The sequence below is a fragment of the Odontesthes bonariensis genome, chromosome 15, assembly GCF_027942865.1.
Source record: "Odontesthes bonariensis isolate fOdoBon6 chromosome 15, fOdoBon6.hap1, whole genome shotgun sequence".
NCBI classification, from domain to species: domain Eukaryota; kingdom Metazoa; phylum Chordata; class Actinopteri; order Atheriniformes; family Atherinopsidae; genus Odontesthes; species Odontesthes bonariensis.
The window spans coordinates 19,166,732-19,188,588 of NC_134520.1; the positions used below are offsets into that span (position 1 = coordinate 19,166,732).

At 41.0% G+C, this 21,857-nt stretch overlaps 1 protein-coding gene across 1 annotated transcript; it reads right to left on the bottom strand.

Annotated features, from left to right (window-relative positions):
- Positions 1-36: 36 nt before the first annotated feature.
- tnfaip8l1 (tumor necrosis factor, alpha-induced protein 8-like 1) lies at positions 37-19,893 on the bottom strand. The gene is made up of 3 exons (XM_075484365.1): positions 19,507-19,893; positions 3,014-3,293; positions 37-2,411 (listed from the first exon to the last, which is right to left on the bottom strand). Exons 2-3 carry the CDS (start codon positions 3,283-3,285, stop codon positions 2,123-2,125), a joined length of 561 nt encoding a protein of 186 aa, XP_075340480.1. The 5' UTR covers positions 3,286-3,293; positions 19,507-19,893; the 3' UTR covers positions 37-2,122.
- Between the last annotated feature and the right edge of the window lie 1,964 nt (positions 19,894-21,857).

Consider the following 21,857-nt stretch of genomic DNA (forward strand, 5'->3'; position numbering starts at 1 on the left):
ACGGTGCATGCGATTAAGAAAACAAACGCAAGATAATTATTTTCTAAAAAGCCATTTGTGTTATATTTATTGTACTGGGATACAATACAGAGACACACGAGTGAAAAAAAACAAGAAACAAAAAAACATTTCACAATGGTAAAAATCCAACAAGAAAATAATGCTTCATGTGAGAGCTTTAGTGAAATAAGTGGGGCTGCTGTAGTAGGCTGTGCTGCTTTTAGACCAACTTAAAACTGAGGGGGATTAAAACTAGCCCTGAGATGTGGATGGATTGTAGAAAATGGCATAGAAAGACAATTAAAGTGTTTCTGGGAACGTAAAGAACTTCAAATCTTTCCAAATGATGAAATCAAATGGGTCTAAACAGATGAGAATATATAGTCAAGAGAAGTCATGTAAGGATAAAGAAGGTGAAAAAAAAAAAACAGCCACCTCCTTCGTTTGAATGATCACCAAAAGCAGGATTACAATTATCAAGTGCATAGTTCCACTGGAGAAAGAGTGTATTTTGAACAACATCTATCCTAATTTTCTTTGGCCAAACTGCTGTGGAAGAAGTTAAAAGTTTCAGCAATGCTATCTGGGAAAGCACAGCGCTTATTACACGGCTCAATTTCCAATTCTCTCACAGGTACACACACAAACACACACTCTCAGAATATAAAATGGGCCGCGGCACAAAACAATCTCCCAGACAGACTCTGTGATACAAAAACACCTGGACAAAAAGGAAGGACGACCAATATATGAGGTTAGTGAGGGATAGTAGTAACTATTCATATCCTGCTTAAAAAAGGGAAGAAACACAACATCTTTCACTCCATTAAAGAACGTGCACCATGAAAACAGAGATCTCCATCACATTTCACGAGGCTGCTGTGTGGTGAAATGGAGCGGCTGCTCGACAGAGGCAAGCTCCAGGCCATTATACCACCCCAGAGTCTGGAGCTATAATTGCAGTGGGAGAGTACAATCAGGTACTGTGTTTGTCTCCACTCTAATCACTATAGCCAGCCTGGTCCTCCACACACAGATGGAGCTGCAGTTTTCGGCCAGCCTTTCATCTCACTGCTCATGGGGAGTCTTTTTTTTTTCCAGATCCGTCAGAATCTGAACTAAAGTTCCAGAGCTTTTAGGATAAACCCTGGCAACCAATCTAAAGCCGAACCCCCAGCTGACCCAGGGATCCAACATCTATTATGACAAGTAGTTCGACTGAGCCTGAGCTTAATTCCCTACTGATAAAAGATCTCAGCAAGCCGTGCACCTGGTGCCACATTGTGCTGCTGTCCTGTGGTGACTTTTCCTGACCAGATGAGGTGTAGAGCCAGGCAAGACATTCAAGACGATCAGCATTACACAGTGCAACCAAATGCCTTCATGTTTCCTATGACCCAAATACTTTACCTTTGTCGCAGTTGCTAGAACAAACAATTAGAGGTAAAACTGCCTTCAGGTCCCCTAAAACAATAGCGTGGTTTCTCTACAAAGCGCTGTTCAGTGCATGGTGGTAAGAGGGGTAAGACGCAGGCTAAGCAGGATTACTAAACTGCTGTGCTTCACATGGTTTCACAACTGCAGGAAAGTACAGTACAGCGCTTGTTTAGGATTGAGTGCAACACTACTACTTTTAGGTGAAAAAAAAACCTACAAGAAACAAACAAAAATAAACTTATTTCTTTCGATCCTTCAAACTCCTTTCTTCCTCTCTTGGTGAAGGCCTGTGCCTGGATTCATGACTTTTCTGAGTCAGAGAGAGAGAACAGGCCCCAGCTATGAGTATAAACAAGGTTGTCAAGGCTCCTACCCCTGAATATACTGATAAGAGCATGAAGTTTTACATTCATTTACATGAAAAATTAAGAAAAAGAAATATCAGCTGAACTTTGTCAAATGTGAAGTCACAAAAAGAAATGTAAGGCTAAAGAAAAAAAAAGGGTGTCTTTGGACAAACTTAGTAAGAGAACGTCAGTGTTACAGTAACATCTGGAAGGCACACGTGAACACAAAACCAACAAGTAGGAAGTACAAATGTTCGTGATTGTCATCGTTAAAAAAGGAAATCCCGCAGGAAAGGCTGACAAGAGGTAAACGTGCTCGATGACGAGGCAAACGGAGGTCAGAGGTTCCCGTCGTCGAGCATCTTGTTGACGCCGTTACAGATCCTCTGCAGGTGGGCGCGATAAACCTCAGAGGGCCCGTACAGAGCCGCCAGGAAGTCGCAGTCGGCGAAGTGATTGAAGACGTGGTTGACCCGCGAGTGGCTCTTGGCCGTCAAGTGGCGCTTGATGGCCTGGTGAAGAAGTTCGCGGCACTCGTTCAAAATAGCACTCATGACCCGGCGGTCAAAGGTGAATTCAATCTGGTGGAAACTGACAGCCGTCATGGCAAGAGTGTGGACCTTCTTCCTGTGAGATGGTGAGAGAGAGAAAGGGGAAGCTGTCACTTTCTAATTCTGTTCAGAGAAGCAAAAGTGAGTCAAGAAGTAGAAACTACCATCTTGTGATTTTCTTTAGAATAGTTTCACAGCTTCATTGGATACAGCACTGTCATGCACAGCCACATACAGTCACCACTCTGCAGACTGTGCGCTGACGTCAGCTTCAGAGTTTCACTGATGCAAAAGTCAACTTCATTAAGCTGCTCCAATCAGCACACAAAAATCTCTTGAACTGCAAACTTCTCCAAAACGACATCCTTATTGTTCATTTTGTGAACCTCCTAATACACAACAATGTTTTTCAGGAGAACTTTAAAACGGTCAGCAGTGCTTGAAGTCAAGCAGCTGCCCGTTTATGGTCGTGGTTCAAATCCATTAAACACAAACCTGAGCATTAACGTCTCATTTTATCCAACAACAACAAAAAAATAAATAAAAATACCTGAAGAGGCTGAAGATCTCCACACAGACATACAAGTACTTTTTTCTCATCTAACTATTTTGGGGGTAAAAAAAGAATAATCTTCCCTACGATGTTCTACTGTTTCTTTAACGATTCCTCCAGCCCACCTGAAGTTCTCCACCAGGATCAGCTCCTCGCTGTTAAACTGGTTGTTTCTGTAGAGCACGCCCAGCTTCACTACCATCTTGATCAAGTTCTTGATGATCTTCTGGGACTCTTTGCGGTTGCGGGTGTACTCCTTGGTGACGCGGTACAGCTCGTCCAGCACTTCGCTGCTGGTGTCGTCTATGAAGAGGTTGGCCACGCTCTTGGTGGCCATCTTGCTCATCAGCTTCTTCTGCGCCTGGAGGGCTAAGCTCTTGGTGCTGAAGGAGTCCATGCTCAATTCTGGGAAAGAGCAAAGAGAGGATGGCAGCCTTGTTAGATGGTTTTACTTCACAGAAATATTCTTCCTTACCGGTGAGACCTCTTAAATGACGAGTGGAAAGCGGGTTTGTTCGCTGGTTCTCTACGTTTTACATAAAATCAGAGATTAAAGGAACCTTTCCTTACATAACTGCTTTGACTATGTCTATGTTACACTGGCAGCCAGCAATGTGTGAGCTTATTACAAATAAGAGCGATCTCTTTTATCAGATAATGAGTCATGGCAGCTGTCAAATTAGTCCCAGTCCCCTCTGGCTTGGAGCCTGCAAGGTAGTTAAAGAATGTGTCATTACTCGTGTAGGAGGAAAAGTCAGTTACAGCACGACCACGCAAAGAAGCCAATGTAATCTGAACGTCTCATCAGCTGACTCCATCCAGAAAACAAGGTGTTCATGTGTGCATGACAGTGAGCTGGAGTCACAGACTGCCAAATCAATCACTGCGTGCGTGTGGCTTGATTTATGTATGATACTGTGCGTTTGCCAACTGAGGTGACTCAGTGACAGGCTGCACCCATGATAGAAGCTCATAAATAGTGGGAAGTCATGGGGGCTGCCGGTTTTTCATAACAGGTTTATATATTCCTCTCCTTTTAAAAATTAAATAAAAAGAATCCATTTTCCTCTGCGCTCCCTCTCTAACCTTCACAAATCTCCGAGGATCAGCTGGGATATACACGAGCGCAAACCGGCAGAGCGAAAAAAAACAAAAAAACGGTTTTCCCACAACAGCCTGCCCTTCTAATACCAGAGCGGGACGAGGAGGGAGCAACCGGAATACGTGCCACACTTTAATATTGCATGTTTTCAGAGATGTAGTCTCACAGAGCCAAAGTTGACAGATAGGTGACACAGTCTGGGTCCCTGTTTGGGTCCAAAAAAACAAAACAAAAAAACCCAAAAAACTGGTAAACTCTTTCAGTATGACCACGATTCCACGTTGCTGTCGCCGAAAGGCTTTATGAGGATTACGATTATGTGAGTCATGCAATAAGGAGTCAACGCACTACCACCTAATTGAACACCAACTGAAATCTAAGGTGGAGGCGATAGCTTCCACCAACATCATCAAAACAACAAATGAGGGAGTATTATTGGCAGAATGTTGATTCAGCTCTCCAGTAGATTTTTAGAGGCATGCAGAATCAATGCAAAAATGCATTAAAGCCGTTCTGTTGGCATATAGTGGCCCAACACCTCTCTCTGATGCTTTATGCAGGTTTTTCCTTTAATTGGTCACCAGCCGGTTTATCTGTGAAAACAATTAAACGCAGGGAAGGAAAGCAGCACTTTCAAAAGCTGGAAACGGACACTGTTGATGATGATGACACAAATCTGACAGGATGAATTATCTAAACAACATATAGAGCCTTCCAGAAGTTTGCTGGAACTTGAAGCCATCAGGATGCTCAAAATGTAGCTTTTACTTAATAATTAAACTATTTAAGATGGATTTTGAATCACCAGTGTTGTCCTTACAAATACTGATTTCTTGCTAATTAAGTGAATACTTTAATACCAACACATTAAAACTAATAAATGGTGACTTGGTGTAGCGTCAGCATGCTTGAACTACCATTAGGAGCTGACTGGAGTGATTATGGTAGCTTTCAGCCAAACAATTAGACTTGTTGCCTAATCATTGATTCACATGATTGATTTTAATTATCTGGTTTGGCAGAAGAGTCTAGCTGCAGCCCCATCACCCCTCCCTATTGAATTATATAAAAAAATAATAATAAAGAAAGGTTGATGAACAGAGCACAATCAAACAATGATGCGCCCTCCTGAGTGCTGCAGAAGGATGTTCATGTGAGGAGGGGTATCCACTGAAACCCCGATGCTTACTTTTAGTACAGAACGTGTCCTAAATGTCCTACAATGTGTCCAAACCCATGATTACAAGCTGGAAATGCGTCTCGGAGTCTCACCTTTTAAAAAAAGTCATAACTTTTCATTTTACTCCATTTCATCTTCGAGTTTTCTGTTTTTATGTGATGTGCCTCAGGCTACATGTCACCTATACGCTGGCGAAATTGCTTAACAATGAAAATCTAAAAGTAAAGCAATAATTTCCATTTAAGTCTTAGACATCTCTGGAAAAAAAAAAACAGTGAGGACTCTTTACACACAGGGGTGCTTGCACATTCTTTGCATCCACTGAAAGACTTATTCTGATTTAAATTCAAACAAAAGCTCAAAAGATTCAGCAAAGTGGCTCCAACAACAGCGAAACAGCAGTTTCTTCTATGATAGAAGCTTAAAAATAGGATAATTGATAGAATAAAATGACTTCAATCATTAAAAGTATTTTCTTTGAAATGCCTAATCAGTTCATACACGAACCGTTTTGTCCAAAGACTAAACGTGTTCATTTGAGCTGATCAAATTTAGTATCGCAGCTTAAACTCAAATGGCCTCAGTTCCTGTTTTGAAAAAAAATAATCAAACAATGCCTATTCAACAAGTGAGGAATTTTAGGAAGTGATGAAATACACACAAAAATAAAGGAAACACCTCTGTAGCTCAGAGGAAAACAGAAAAATAAAGCAGACTCAAACAATTAGGATTTTCTTGATAAGTCTCAGACGGGCAAAAATATACTGTAATATGTGACAAAAAGTACAAGTGTCCCATTCACATTATAACGGGGCGCTAATCTCTATGAGATATGACTTCACATGAAAGAAGCTCCGATGATTAACCCGAAAGGCGAACTGTTGCTCCTGGTGCAGGAGAGTAATTACAATCCGAAGCAGGAGGCATGGTATTAGTGCAGCGGACAAAGAGCTACGACATTTCCCTGCTGAGTGACTTGTGATCTTAGCCCTGGCTGGTCCTTAAAGGCAGGGAATCTGCTGCTGCAGTGTGTGACTTTCATTGCTCTCTTTCTCCCCGTCTGCAATGCCTCTCTAAGAATATCAATAAGACTCCTTAGAGAGCATGTCAGCAGGAAGCCTCCCAGAAAGATGAGGGTGAGCAAATACTGAGGCAGCGAGATGGAGAGAAAAAAGAAAAAGAAAAAAAAGAGGTTTGAGGTGCGATACATGTATCAATCCTGAAACATCAAGGAAACCTACGGCAGCTGTTGAATGAGAGGTCATTTCTATAGCCTCGTGCTGAATATGGTGTTTGGCCTCTCGTGTTGCAGGTGCTGGACAATTAATCGGGGCTCTGGCTGTGCTGATCAAGGACCGCTGGCAGAACCTCATCGACTGTTTCGACGTGGTTGTAACTAACTCACCGAGCCGCCAGCCCCCTCTGATGCAATGTGTGTGAAATGTATAACAAGGATAGAGATACTAACGGTTGGACTGGGGTTGGGGTGGGGTGGTTGAAATCGTTATTTCTATGCGAGTCTTCGTCACTCAGTCCATTTGGTCAACTTCAGGAGAAGAATCACTTTACACAACACTTTAAAGAGGAGTCTGCATCTACATCCCCCTCTTCCGCTCTCTGAAGGATGTGTATCAGTCTTGAAACGTATGGATAGATAATGGGAAGACCACTTTCTTAAATTGAGGAGAGATTTCATAGTGCTCATTAAATTCCACTCTCGTCAGGGACCGGAGCCATCTTAGCTGTCAGTCGTGTAGTCTGATGGTGCGTAACAAAGAAAGGGAAAGAATGAGGGAGGGCGGAGTGCTTGCCTTTCAAAGCCGTCTATACGAACAGTTCAAAAGCAAATAACTGTCTGTTCATCTGATTGTGACCTCCCTCAAGGCTGAAGTGTGACAACCTTCACCCTGCTAAGAATAGTATCACCGTAAAAAGTTAAGTGAACGATGCAGCAATCTCGAAACATTCTTTAATACATTAGACTTTTCCTGTTTAAGAGTGGAAAGAAGAAGAAAAGGAGAACCATGCAAACGTTCTCCCTAAAGATTTCAGTTGTAAGATAACTTTTATGCTTTTATAAAACAGAATCCTTAATCCTCGGTGCTCTGGGGTCTACAAAGTATTCAGAACCGGTCCACAAATGACCACTCCCAGGGCACAAGACTGTAGCTGTGACAACTTGAACGGGTTGGCATGCGGGCTTTCTTTGCCCACCATTTCTGATAAGCACAACTATTTGAGAAAATTGGGCTGGTTTGTTATTATTTTTGACTGGACCACGAACATTAGTCTCACACACCAGCTCCGAGATGAAGGCAGTTAAATAAATAAAAGATCTCATCTCCGTTTTGTTCACTCGTTGTTGCCGTCACTGTCAGAATCAGACAATAGACAACCGCAGTACCCTCTTTGAATAGAAGGACATGCAGCTGGCTGTTGAGTTCCCATCTATGATTATCAGAGCTGAAGCTGATAAATACCACGGGACCGAATGCAGATTAAACATTTCCCACTGCTCTCAAAAAAACAAATGATAGAGGGTGGGTATTTCTGATCTGTGTGAAAATGATTTTGACTTATATGATCCACACCGTGTTCGCAGTTATCATTTGAAAAACCCAGATGGTACGAATCTCAAAGCTTTATAAATACCGACGCCTCAAACCTCCTGAGCATGTTGATGTCAACAAAACACAAGAAAGCCTCGAGAAGAGGTGGTTTCAGCCATCTGTTCCTCAATTCATTATGTAATTAAGAAATGGCAAGAGTCCACAAGAGAGGTAAAATCGAGTTGAGCTCCTGAGGACAAGAAAACTATCCAAGAGAAGTGCTCATCGGATTGCGATTTCACGGAAATAACACCTCTCCAACTATTAAGCACGGTGGTGGATCAATCATGCTTTGGGCTTGTGTTGCAGCCAGTGACATAAGTCTTTGGCTGGCAACAAGATGAATGAATTCAATTAGATTCCAGAATTTGGTTAGACAGCTGAAAATGAAAAAAAAAATAAATGAAAAAAAAAAAAAAAAAAAAATAGAGCCTGAACAGCCGGATAACGATTCAAAACGCCACCACAAAACCTATAATGGACAACATTAAGAGCACAAGTTGAACTGGAAATATTGTCAAGAATCCTCTTTGTTACTTTACAAACAATGGGAACTAAAACAAATCATTCTTGCTTAAAATATTGATAGCAACTCATCTTTAACTTTATATAAACGGCTTCTAACTGGACGTACAATCTATGCCTGCACAAGAAGACAAAGCTCGCCAGTGCTGAAGGCCGTAGTAGAACATACAATAAGGGAAATTAGTTGACTGCGTATATTTACCAAAAAAAAACAACAAAAAAAAAACAACAAAAAAAAAAAAAAACAGAAATGGCTATTATTTATCTTCAGTTTATACACCCCACATTGTCGAGTTGTTGCTTGATGTGGAGAGCTTCAGAAGACGCATAAGAAGAGATTGTGAGTGACGTGTTAAGTTTCCCATTTCCCATCTGTCGACACTGCCACCTCCCTTTGTGCGCACTCATTTGTTTTGCTCAACATCCAATCTGTGAGCTCTCTGACAGACGCAACACGGACTCTACAAGTTGAGTCGGCTGACAAGAGATGTCAGTGGAGTCCGACAGTGGCGATTGAGCACAAGCTAAAAGTAGGAGAGACAGACGTCCGCAGACGGCCCAGCGACCGATTGTCAGCTTGATGTATGAGGCCCCTAACGGAGCCCAAGCACTTATAAGGATGGAGAGCTTTCCGACCTGTTTTTCTAAGGCACGAAAACTCAAAACTCTGTGAAAACACTTTTAAGGGACAAGTGTTGAGTGATGAAAATGTTTCTTGATTCTTTTTTTCGTGACTGTGTAGCAATAAAGCGGTGAGTGCTGAAACTTAAACAGCCGGAAAAGAGCAGTGCCCTGAGACAGCGAATCCAATCCTGACACAGTGTCTCCGTAGTATTTATGGAGGCAACATTTTAATGGATTTAAAGCTAAAGCCATGGCGATCGGTGCCCACAGCTCACCCACATGCCCATACAAATTACAGAAAAGGCCTGCTTTGCCCAACAATTGAAAATGAAAAGAAGACAAAGACAGATTGCTGCAGCCAATAGCACAGCACTTATAATTAGAGCAGTTAAACAAGCTGAAAACTCATATAGTCGCTTGGAACAAGCTGGCATGCACTCACTCACTCACAAAGACAGAAAAGCTCAGCGGCGATGACTCATGGAAATGAAACGGGACCCCTCGCAGCGTTCGATGGATGCCTTGTGACAGTGCGGGAGCCTGGGTAATGGAACCAGCGACTGTCACTCTCCTGCAGGTAAAGACAGCCTCGTCAAACCAGTGTGACAGCACAGCTGAGGACCTTAGCTTAAGAACGGCCACAATGATGGAGAAACGACCTCTTCTGTGGTGGCTGGAGGAGTGCTCAATCTGAAACCCCAATTGGGGGGGGGGGGGTATTTTAATCCCCCCCCCCCCCAATTTATTTGCACATAATACCCGACGTCTGTGTTGTGGACACTAAATGTCTTTCCATTTCATTCAGATGACGCTTCCTGTTAGTTGCCACTTTAGACTCTAAACGAAGATACCGTTCTGACTTCTGACACCGATGCAGTGAATAGGGGCTGGAAAAATTTCAACGAGATCTCGATCTTGCCGCTACAAACCAAAAAGTTTTCGATCAGTCACTCAACATGTACACATGACACTATACTGACTAGTCTTTGTGTTAATCAGACCAAGACCGGATTTTTAAACTGCATGCAAATACAATGTTTTTCAATACAGCTGAATTACCATAAAGCAACTCTCAAACACTTTTTTTTTTGTCAGACAGCTAAACACCATTAAACTTTAAGACGATGTCTGCGCAGTGAATCCAGCCACACTTACACGATGATCTCCCACAGAGGGAGTTAGAAGGCTCTCTCGCATCATCCACAGTGTTATGGCGTTGGGCATTCTTCTGTCAATAACTCAGTGCCCATCCTGTTCATGTAAGGTGGGGCAAATCGGGGCTGCAACTATAGTCCAACTCGAGTGTGCATGTTGACGTGCTGAGTGCATCCGTCCAAAAAGCTGCCACACTCCTTAACATTAACATATCAAAGCTCTGTAAGTGTGGCGCTGGTTTTCTAAAGGGTAGAATGAATGAAGCCTCTGCATCAACTGACAGCCACAATAAAGCTGACGTGTGACAGGTGTGGAAAGGTTGGAGGCTGGATCTCGACAGCTTTGTGGATGCTGATAAAAGACAGCATAAAGAGAAAAATACAACAACAACAAAGAATGTGTTTGCACAGTGCTTCGCCAACACAAGTTGCTAAAAAAGCTTTGGCCGGGATTGACAAACTTCCCATGACACTTCATCCTCCAAGTGATTGGTTCAACAAGCAGAAAATGTCATGACTTTCATACTCCTCTGGGATTTTGTTTTTAGTCACGTGGATTGGAGCGATGTGAGCCTGAGAGAGACGACTCCATCTGTAGAGAAAATACTCCATCATCCATCCATCCATCCAGCTTTAGGATTGAGGGGGGGGGGGGGGGGGGGGGGAAATCACTGAAAAGACAAATCTTTGTACAATCACGCAACACTACACAAAAAAGCCCTATAATCCACTCTTGGTTTTAGTCCTTTCACATTTCAAAAGGATGGGTCACTGAGGTCCAAAACAAACCAAACAAACAATAAAATGAGATGTCACCAGTATGAGTTCTGCCAGTAACCTTTAGCGTGTGTATGCCTCCCTAAACACCAGGAATCTATGAGCCAAAAAGAATACATTTAAATAAATAAATGAAAATTCTTCATATACTACCACCCCAAACAGAACCGCTTCTTTTCAGTATTGATTCAGCTTGTATTACAAGTCAATCAAATGGAAGACAAGTCATCATTAGTCATTCATAATTTGGAGTTTAACCTCAAACTTGTTGAGTTGTTTTGTTAAACTAATAGTGAACAGAAAACATTCACAATAGATCTAGAAATAGATCTACGAGTTGGTTGAAGGGCTCCGAGTTAGCTTCGACCTTCACTTTGAGCTGATTTTGTTTTGGACAGAGATCTCTACCCGTCTTTCAATTTTCCTATACTCAACCTTTAATGGTTCAGGCGTCCAATTTAAACTGCTCGAGCAACAATACCACCGAAATTCTTTACTGCTCCCTGAAATTACATTAACGCAGCACTGCGTGTTTCCCGAGAAGTGGAAGAGGAAACTAATTTAGCGGCACGGTTGAACAGTAGAAAAAAAAAAAAAGACCTCATATAGTCTTTTCCTGAGCCCTTTTCTTTGGCCTTGTAGATGAAATGGGGTTAAAGAAAGGTGGTAGGAGAAATTCATAGGGACTGAGGAGAGGATGGCCACGGAATCCAACCACACTTGCACTGAGGTGTGCAGCGGGTCTGCGGCACTGAAACTACAAATGGTCAAAAAGTGCTTTGTATGCATCCTCCAATGCAATCTCATCAAGCAGAGACTTTAACACATTTGTGTTGTGCATGATAAGTTATAACATTCTACTTTATTATCAGGAAAGATTTTTTTTTTGTAAAGGAGGCAGAAAAGTGAAAGGTATCGCTGCCTCAGGCCACTCAGACCCACATCCCCACATATCCCAGTTAGTACCAATGGAGAAATATAATCCAGCGTTGGTTTAAAAGTTGCGGTCGCAGGGAACTGTGGGATGGAATTACTTCCTTGTTCCTGTTGCTAAAAAAGATAATTAAAACAATCACTGGCACCCTTTTTTTATTAGTATTTGAGAGAATTCAAACAACTCTTATCACAGCTGCTGCTTAGATACTTCACGGGTTAGGCCGATTTCAGACCAGAGCGTGGCGTGGCGGCAGCGAAACGACGGCAGTCTTACGCCGGTTATCAGGCGGTGTGTTCAACTTGGCTTTTCACACCGGACAGTCCGCGGCCGTGGTAGTTCCGCTCCAGCCCTGTCTGCAAATCCCACAGACTATGTATTTAACTGCGCATATAGATGCAATAACAATAATAATAAAATAATAATAATAATAATAGTAGCTTTAGGCCTACAAGTTGCTCATTGTTTTCTAAGAGGGGGTTGGGGGAGGTGTCTCTGAGACAGAAGCTATCTGGCCACTGTTGAAAACGCCGACAGTTATCACCAGAGACTTGTTCAGCGAAATGGGTAAGTTTTGTCTTTGCCTCTCCGAGTTGACTATTTTATAACTCCGCAGTGAAGTTTTACATTATTGGTTTATTATTGTTGATAACTTCATTTCATTTATGTTACTCTAGACCGTCGTGTTTACTTCGACAGAAGAAGAGCAACAGCGCTCCTTAAAACCGGTGGGTGGTCGTCACCGTTTCAATAAAAAGTTCGAAGACATGAATACATAGCTGGTTTAATTTCCCCATTCATTTCAACGGGACACCGCCGGCCGCTGCCGTCCAAATTCCGCTCGAGTTCTATTTTCCAAAAGCAGCGCGGGACGGAGGCGTCTCCGCGCCGCTACCGCCCGACTACCGCCGCGTCGGTGTGCAAGGACAGATCTGTTTCCATGTATTTTCACCTCCGCCGGTGAAAATCGCTTCCGTTCCGCCACGCTTTGCCGCCCTGGTCTGAAATGGCCCTAATTTTGCACTAGTTCCATGTGATAATTTGACTTAAGTGATTCATTCAAGTTGTAGTTCAGGCCTTGTCCTCCCTCCTGTGTTCAATTCCCAAGGGACACAACGAGATAAGAAAGCAGGGAAAAGTTAGTAAAAATTTGTCTCGGTAACGCTCGTCTCACTTTTTTGAGCTCAAATATTCTTTAAACCTTAAAAGGAACGCACAGGGCTTCGACTCCAAACCCCCCTGCTAACACTGGAGGAGGGAGGAGAGCACCTAAAGGCACAAATGGATAGCTCGGGCACCTGGCCTCAGTAGGCACCCCAATGCCAAGGCCGTGGATATCTCAGAGCAAGCTGCTGGGAGCGCCGTCGTCCAGTCGTCCCTCCTCACAACCTCCGATGCTTTGAACACAGACTACAAAACAGTCTGTCAGTGGGGGTATAAATAGAATCTGAAGTTTGGTTTTAGTTATGTTTACAAAAGGGAGCTGACCTATTTTTCTAATAGCCTCCAATCTGCTAAGTAATTATTCAGCATACACACACACACACTTGTAAAGAATAGACACTTCCATGTTTTGAGTGAGTTTGATGGTGCCCCGTGTCGCTGTCCTCATTTTCTTCTAGGTAAATTTTCACGATAGTGAAATTAGATCCTTGGAAATAAGGATATAGTTTGGCAAGTTGGTAAAAAGCTCGTAGAGAAAGTAAACTTTCTGTTTTCAGTGGCAGCGCATGCCTTTATTCAGATTCATTCACTTCAAACAAGAAACAAGATGAAAAAAAATTCAGTTAAATTCATTAATCCCAGAGGGAGAGAAAAAGATATATTTCTAGGATAAAAGCAAAACTCGCTCTGAATAATTCCTCCGTCATTTATACTTCATTGGTTTGTTTTTTTATTTTAAAAAGGAACAAAAAAGAAAACAATTAAAATCTAAAACTGACCTCAGAGAGAAAACTAAATAAATAAAATCAGATTTTTTATTAATCCTTCCAGCCAAACCGCACAGGACCTAATTTGCACTGGGCTTCATTTTACAGCTTCTAACAGCCTGTATTGTTAAGTGTAAAAACACGACCCTGTCTGTGGGAAGCACCCGGAGTTCATGATTGTATTCAAGTTATTGTTGTCAAGGAAGCTTCCTTTTGCACTTGTTTGTCTTCGTGGGGGAGTAATCTACCTTGACAGACAATTCGTTCTATTTATATATATATATATATATATATATATATATATATATATATATATATATATATACACACACACACACACACACACACACACACACACACACACACACAGTGAATGGGTTGTGACTGCTGACATGTTGCATAGTGAACTGCTTGTCCAACAGTGGAAGTCCGCTCACACGCCGTGAATAACAAACCGACATATTGAGCTTGCTGGGATGCCGGCATATGAGCAAATATCCTGTTCCCAGCTGGGAACCCTAAACTAAAATATAAGTTTCGACACCAGTTGCTTTTGTTTTAGCGATGAACCAATCTACTGCACATTTTGGGCCAGCGTGTCCACTGCAACAGAAGTGTCCACATCTTTAAATGTAAACATTTCTCTATAAAAAAACTGTCATCAGATTCCAGGATGTCAGGGGTATGTTTATCAGCTGCTTTACTGAGCTAAAAGTTCAAGTTAATGTTTGGCCTTTTTGCCTGAACAATTATAGCCAATCGCCAAAAGAGTTTTCAGAGGTCGACAGTCATTTCGGAGCCCAGTATTTGTTGGGCTTTGGCATTACTATTGGAATCATCACTACACTGTTTCAATGAATACCTCCGAAACAGATCCCACCTAAACCTAACATGATAAGAACTACAAAGGCTCCATTTAGCGTGGGGCTGTAAATTGGGCTGTGTGATGTCGCACTGTGTACACACTGTAGATGTGATGGATTTGCTTTCCGCCATCTGGTTTAACTTTCCACGAGTAAAAAGATAAACAGAGAACAGCCAGCGTGCGAAGGCTGGAGTCTATGGGACCACTATTCTCCCTTCTCTTGCATCACAGAGCTGCAAGTGCAACAAACTAACAAGACAGTGAGACACCTGAAATACTTTAAGTTTGAATGTTACAAATATCACTAGGATTATTTGGGGAAAAACCTTGAATTAAGTAACTTCTTTCTATACAAATGTTCCCCAGCTGTATGATATAATCTGGCTCCACTTAGAGATACAATAGACAATCCTGCTTGTTATATAAGGTACATCCGTGCTTTGTGTTCTGAGAGGACCAGCAACCACTCAAATGAGCTGCACTGCTGGAACCACTTTACTGCTGGGGAATCAACAGCAGGATTTCAGGACAAGCACACGCTGCAATTTCATCTTTCATCAAGTTTTGTAGGGCTTGTCTCCCTCTTCTCTTGAGATGTTGCGTAAGAGAGGAGGTGCCCGCTGCTAATAGAATAGCCGGACCTAGAAACAAGTGTGTTAACAAACGTCTCCAGCAGGCATACGAGTCTGTAACGATCTTCTTGCACGCTCGTCTAATTGAACAACTCTGGCATGAGTCATATCTGCAATCTAAACAGAGACGACGCACACACTGGCGAATGCAACATATGTTCTTTGGACGCAGTAGATCTGTGCATGGTGATAATGTGCTTTCACAGATCCATGATGTTCCAACACAGTCACTGCAAAGACTTCTGCAGAGAGGAGCCAATCAATGCCTTTGCCTCAAAAACGATGCCGTAATGTACCCTTTTTTTTTTTTTTTAAATAAAAATAAAAATCATTTTTCTTAGATCTGCCAGAAACCGCTGAACAATTAATAATTAACACATCGAACACATAATGGACCTTGTTTTAATAATTCAGCCTGCCAATTTGGACTAAAATAGACTGGAGGCTAAGAGCAGTCAGCTTTGGTGCAACAGGTTCGGAGAAGAGATGTGAGAGCAGGACAAAGGCTGGCCTCAGCACATGCAGTGAGCTGTGAGCTTCTGGCGTTAATTTAGGAACATCAGTCAGTGTTAAGCATGTGTAATAAGGCTGGGAATACAGTAACTGCTGCACTGCCCGGGGGCCAGCACAACCCTCACTGACACTAACATTTGTTCTTGCATTAAAATGCATAAGTGAATAGTTGCTTAATGGCTACAACTGAGCTCATTTGTTAGAAAAAGAACAAAGAATCAAAAGAGCAGCCCACTTTCCTTCACTTCAACTGCCATGTCTAAGTTTTAATTATATATTATTTACAACATAATTAGCATCACAACAGCACTGCAGAACGACGCTAGACACAATCAAGGTGCTAATGTGTGCTTGAGCTATGACTGATGTCTGGGCCTTTGACATTTTAATTAAGGCCACCATCAGAGCAGGACACATTATGACTAATTTAGTCGCCTGAAGCACATAGAGCATAATATGTTAACTCAGTATTTAATAAAGTGACAAATTCAAGTGTGCTTGGGTGCAAGAGCAACGGGGATGGTGATCAGAGGAAATCTCAGTGGAAGGGGGGAAGATATGAGAGGACAACGGCTGACTCAACTGAAATCTAGAACGCGTTCAGTCCATCAGCAGACAAACTCACTCAGTCATCATTTCGAACAGTGTCAGGATGTTAGCTTGTGGTGGAGCCCCGCACTTTCGGACGAGGCCGACGTGTTTAATGTTTCTAGAGGCCACCTGTGCGGCTCGGCTGAACTTTGTAACCTGGCAAAAGAAGGTCAAACACCTCTCGTCTCTGTTAATGAGTTACCATGGATTCTCCTCAGCGGGAACAATTGTGTCTCTAGGATTACTGCGGCAATTTTGAGTTCTGCCCTTAATAACGCTGCATGGGGAATGTTGTGCAACATGACTGTATTGTCCTCTTCTCAAAGACACTCAGCGGGGAACCGCACGGATACGGTTTCACTGAAATATACATAGATGAGGCTTACCAGCCTCTGCTGCGCAAGTATTGCTGTATTATTTATCGTCTCTCCAAAGCATTTTTTTTTTTTTTTGCTGAAACAATGCTTTTGTTGAAATATGAAATAAATGGGACTTCCATTGTGAGGCATTGTACGGTGGCCGAGAAGGGCAAAACAAAATTACAAACTCTGAAACACTTTTACATTTTGGAAAACAAAATAACATTTCCCAAAACAAATTAACATTTCAGAAAACAAATTTACATTTCGCGAAACACTTTTACAAGTTTCGAAACTAATTTACATTTCGCGAAACACTTTTACAAGTTCCGAAACAAATTAACATTTCACAAAACACTTTTACAAAGTCGACAATATTACGGAAAGGGAGGTTCCAAACCTCCAAGCTCCGAGGTTGACCCGGAAGTTATAACGGAAGCCTTCGATTTGATATAGCAGCGTTTTGAAACGCTGCTATATCGCTGTTCATCTTAGATCACTATGAATTCAAATCGAAGGCTTCCGTTATAACTTCCGGGTCAACCTCGGAGCTTGGAGGTTTGGAACCTCCCTTTCCGTAATATTGTCGACTTTGTAAAAGTGTTTTGTGAAATGTTAATTTGTTTCGGAACTTGTAAAAGTGTTTCGCGAAATGTAAATTTGTTTTCTGAAATGTTAATTTGTTTTGGGAAATGTTATTTTGTTTTCCAAAATGTAAAAGTGTTTCAGAGTTTGTAATTTTGTTTTCTGAAATGTTAATTTGTTTTCTGAAATGTTAATTTGTTTTCTGAAATGTTTTCTGAAATGTTAATTTGTTTTCTGAAATGTTAATTTGTTTTGGGAAATGTTATTTTGTTTTCCAAAATGTAAAAGTGTTTCAGAGTTTGCAATTTCATTTTCTGAAATGTCAATTTGTTTTCTGAAATGTTAATTTGTTTTGGGAAATGTTATTTTGTTTTCCAAAATGTAAAAGTGTTTCAGAGTTTGTAATTTTGTTTTGCCCTTCTCGGCCACCGTAGCATTGGCTTCTCTATCGATTTCAACTGCTGTCCGAGGCAAGAGGAACACATCTGTATCTTTGAAGGAACTTGCCGTTATTTCCATCTTCAATAAGCTCAATAATCCTCTTTTGTTGCAGCTTTTTAAAAAATAAAACGCAATTAAATCAACAGTTGAAAAACTGAAATCTTCGGGCTGCCATTTGTGACATCAAAAGTCCAAGATGCAACAGGGGGCATGTTTTGCTTGCAAGAGTAGTCGGGGTGTGTCGTTTCAGATAAAAAATTATGAGGCAACTTTACCATTGCGTATCCCATAAAACACAGTCCTGCAATTACTCTGATCTTCATTGGCTGGCTGCTGTTGCTACCAATAACAGAGACACAAAGGAAAACCAGGCAACTAAAAGAGAGTGGGTCGGGAAAAAAAAAGAAGAAGCCAAATCAGTTCACCTCTGACACAGCTAATACGAAGGGCGAGTCCAACTGAGACCAAATCACAGGCCATAATTCATTTGACATGTCTGTCTGGGCTGTGCATGATAATGTGTGCTGCTACCTGCCAGAGCCCCAACTGCACAGTGGGGCCATTCATTCACACTCCAGCCTTGTTATGGTGAAAGGCTTTACAACGTAAACACAACCATGCGTTACAAGACATGCCACTGTTTGCATAAAATATGCGTTCACCATTCGCAGCATTGCTTTGAATATGCTGCGGATTTGCCCCCAAAGCACAGAGGAGGATTATTAGGTGTTCAAAACCAGCAGAGATGACAATCGGTGTCTCATTTTTCTGGGTTGGTCATTCTGAACCTTCACCGCGACAGGAAACGTCAAGAAAGGTTGTCTCAGTTGGTCATAATCGTGTGCGGTGGGCTTTGATTAGCTTGAACAGGACAAATAAAACAGTCAAATTAATAGTGATATAAGCAAAGGGTTTCTAATCAAATCCAGCAAAAAACAGTCTCTTTTCGTGATCTAAAATTGAATTTCATATACTCAGTTATGTACTGAACTTATTTAGCCTATAGCTTACATAAATAACTTTAGATACTCACAACTCTTACCATGGAAAGTTATCAGATTGAGAAACAAGCTTTCAAAATACAACTTACAACAAGGTTTCAAACATCTGAAAGATGTCTTTAAAAAAAAAAGAAAAAAAAAAAGCATAATTTAAGTCCCATTTAAGTAGTTACAGCTCAACCAAATAGTGGCTTTTACCTGTAAACTTCTCACAAGGCGTCTTCTCAATAAAAGCTCAAATAATCTAAATATTTCTCAGACTGTTTTAATCACTTTAATTCCTTTTAGTTCCCTTAAATATGTGAGTACCTACTTCACTGAATTTGATTTACACAGGCACAAGTGGACCTGCCATTGTGACAAGATTTACAGCTGCTTTTGTCACACAGTAGCACACAGAACAGGTGACTATTGCACAACGCCTTTTAACGAATGAGTCAATAGGCCTGATTAGTAACATACATTGTATATTAATGAAGCACTAAGTAGCTGCTGGGAGTTGTCTTTATCAAAATGCTATCTGAACCCACTGATTGACCGTTACTTCTGCTACGTTAAACATGGCGCCTGTCAAATTAAGAAAGATAAGTAACCGGAGAAACGTAACCGTTCACACCAAAGTTTTTCTTAGTTTGTAAACCATGACTAAGCCGCTCAGTAAAACTGTCATATTGTTTGACTCGTGATTTGGTGAAAGGCCTCTGATAAGAGACCGTCAGGCGTTTCTGTTTGAAGTCATGTTTCATTAAAAACCTGTGGACCGTTAATATCACCGGGCCAACGGCACGAACTCACCTTCCTCTCAGCCTCCGTGGGACACTGTAGCGTTCAGCCAGCGAGATGACAAGTTAATTTGTGCAAAGTCACCTCAAGTCTTCATCCTTGCAGTGGGACAAGTCGCCTCACAACATTTCCTCCCTAATATCCACTTGTTTTGCTGGATTTCGGCTGTAAAACCTCCCTCCTCACCGCTTCTCTTTTGTTCTGTCACCGTGAATCGAACGCAGATGTGTGAATTATTAAAACGAGTGTTTTCTTCCCTCGGCTTTTGCGGGGATCGGTTACAAGTTTGCTGTTGCTGTAACCGGATTCCTCCTCCTCCGCCTTGTAAAAGAAAAAAAGTTTCAAACTTGAGGGGGGAACCTGGAATTCGGCTGACTGATGGTAGCTTGGGCCAATGAAGGAACAAGGACGGGAGTGGACCAGCCCAATCAGACCAAAAGAAAAGGCCATTTACAGCCAGGACTTTCCCTGCCCCCATTAGGGTTTCCAGTAATTATCTACGTCCAGGTCCCAGTCCCAGGGTTGAAAATTTCCCAGAGGAAATGGTGCTAGCGAACAATGAAAGGAACTGTGGGGAGCAGCTTCTCGGGTCATGAAAAAAAATTATGGCTTGTTAAATTAAGTGACATACTGTGGCACTTGAATTTACACCGACATTTGCTGATTTATGACAAAATATCGTCCTATTTAACGAGAAAGCACTTAACAGCTGATACAGTTGACAGAGAAAAAGGGATGAAAAAACAGCGGATGTTTTGAGGACAGAGGAAGTTTTTCCTCATCAGTCTAATGAGACCACGGAAATTCCCGAGGTCATATCCTTCTCGCATTGTTATGTTTGCAGTTTATTTGGCAGTTATATATTATTTCTGGCATGTGTCCGCCATTTCTTTATTTTATTTTTTAGCCATGCAACTAAGGTCATTTCAGGTATTAGCTCCTATCCCATATGCTCAACCATTTACTCTTGTCAAATACTTATGTTCATGCAAGTCTGTCATAATTAAAAAAAGACACCTGCAGTGGTGACATTGACCTGTAGCGCCCTCTACTGCTATAAGTAATAAGTAGGAATATATGTGGCATATATGCACTGGAGCTCACGTGCCAAAAAACACCATGGACCGTTTTTGATTAATCGATTTGTAGGGCCTCTGGCCCTCCTCAAGGCCAGTGCTGGTAAAATTAAGACAATGATTTTGATATATGAAATGTGCAAAATGTAAGAATCTAAATTAAAAATAACATGGTCTGATAAGGGCATAAGAATGTATATAGATCTGTGTTGTAGGTTTTTGATTATTCAAATATGTAAAAAAAAAAATTAAAAAAGTAAGGAACCACAACACTTGTCTTTGTCATGTATAGGACATATGGTCATTTTTTAGCTAAATACTACCAACACAGTGGTGTCGTTTGCAGCACTGAAAGAATTAGGGAGCTGAGGAGAGAGGATGATGTAGCTTCAATAGTGAAGCATTTGACTTTTCTTGCATGATACAGGATATCCGTTGTGTTTGCGTGAGGTATGCTGTTGTAATTCCCGTGCATTCTGTGGGTTTGCATTGTCTTGCTAAAATAAGCCCAAGCTTTCCAGAGAAAGCTGTTGTCTGGATTGCCGCATGTGTTGCTACAGAAGCTGAATATGGCGTATATCACAGATGTGCAAGTAACCCAAGCCATAAAGATGCAGCTTCCATGGTATCCAAGTATATTTGGTTCATTAGATGGGATTCCACTTAAGCCCATTTTAGGCACCTAAAGAGGAATCAGCATTTCTTGATCCTGTTTATGTCGGGTATTTTCTCTGCATTGTGGAGATTTAACTCATTTGTGGATGCAGCAGTGAATGGTGTTTATGGAAGATAGTTTACACAAGTGATTTTTTAACCAATCATTGTCCTTAGTGTGGTTGTTTTGACTGACCAATAGTAGTCAAGTCAAGTCAAGTCAACTTTATTGTCAATGCTGCCATATGTGGAGGACATACACAGAATTGAAATAGTGTTTCACTCTTATCCCTGGTGAAAAACAGCAATAAACATGAAGTAAAATATTATATATATATATATATATATATATATATATATATATATATATATATATATATATATGTAAAGTAGGAGGTAAAAAAAATAAAAAATATTTAATATATATATATATATATATATACAAGCTAAAAGATATATAAAAACAGCAGTGGCAAATCTGTATATATATATATATAAATATATATATATATATATATATATATATATATATATATATATATATACATATATATATATATATATATATATATATATATATATATATACATATATATATATATATATATATATATATATATATATATATATATA

Bases quoted from the DNA above. Each gene is read 5' to 3' on its own strand.
- tnfaip8l1 (XM_075484365.1), bottom strand. From the start codon at position 3,285: ATGGACTCCTTCAGCACCAAGAGCTTAGCCCTCCAGGCGCAGAAGAAG. The intron at 2,412-3,013 runs GTGGGCTGGAGG...ACCATCTCACAG, and splicing joins ATCCTGGTGGAGAACTTCAG to GAAGAAGGTCCACACTCTTG.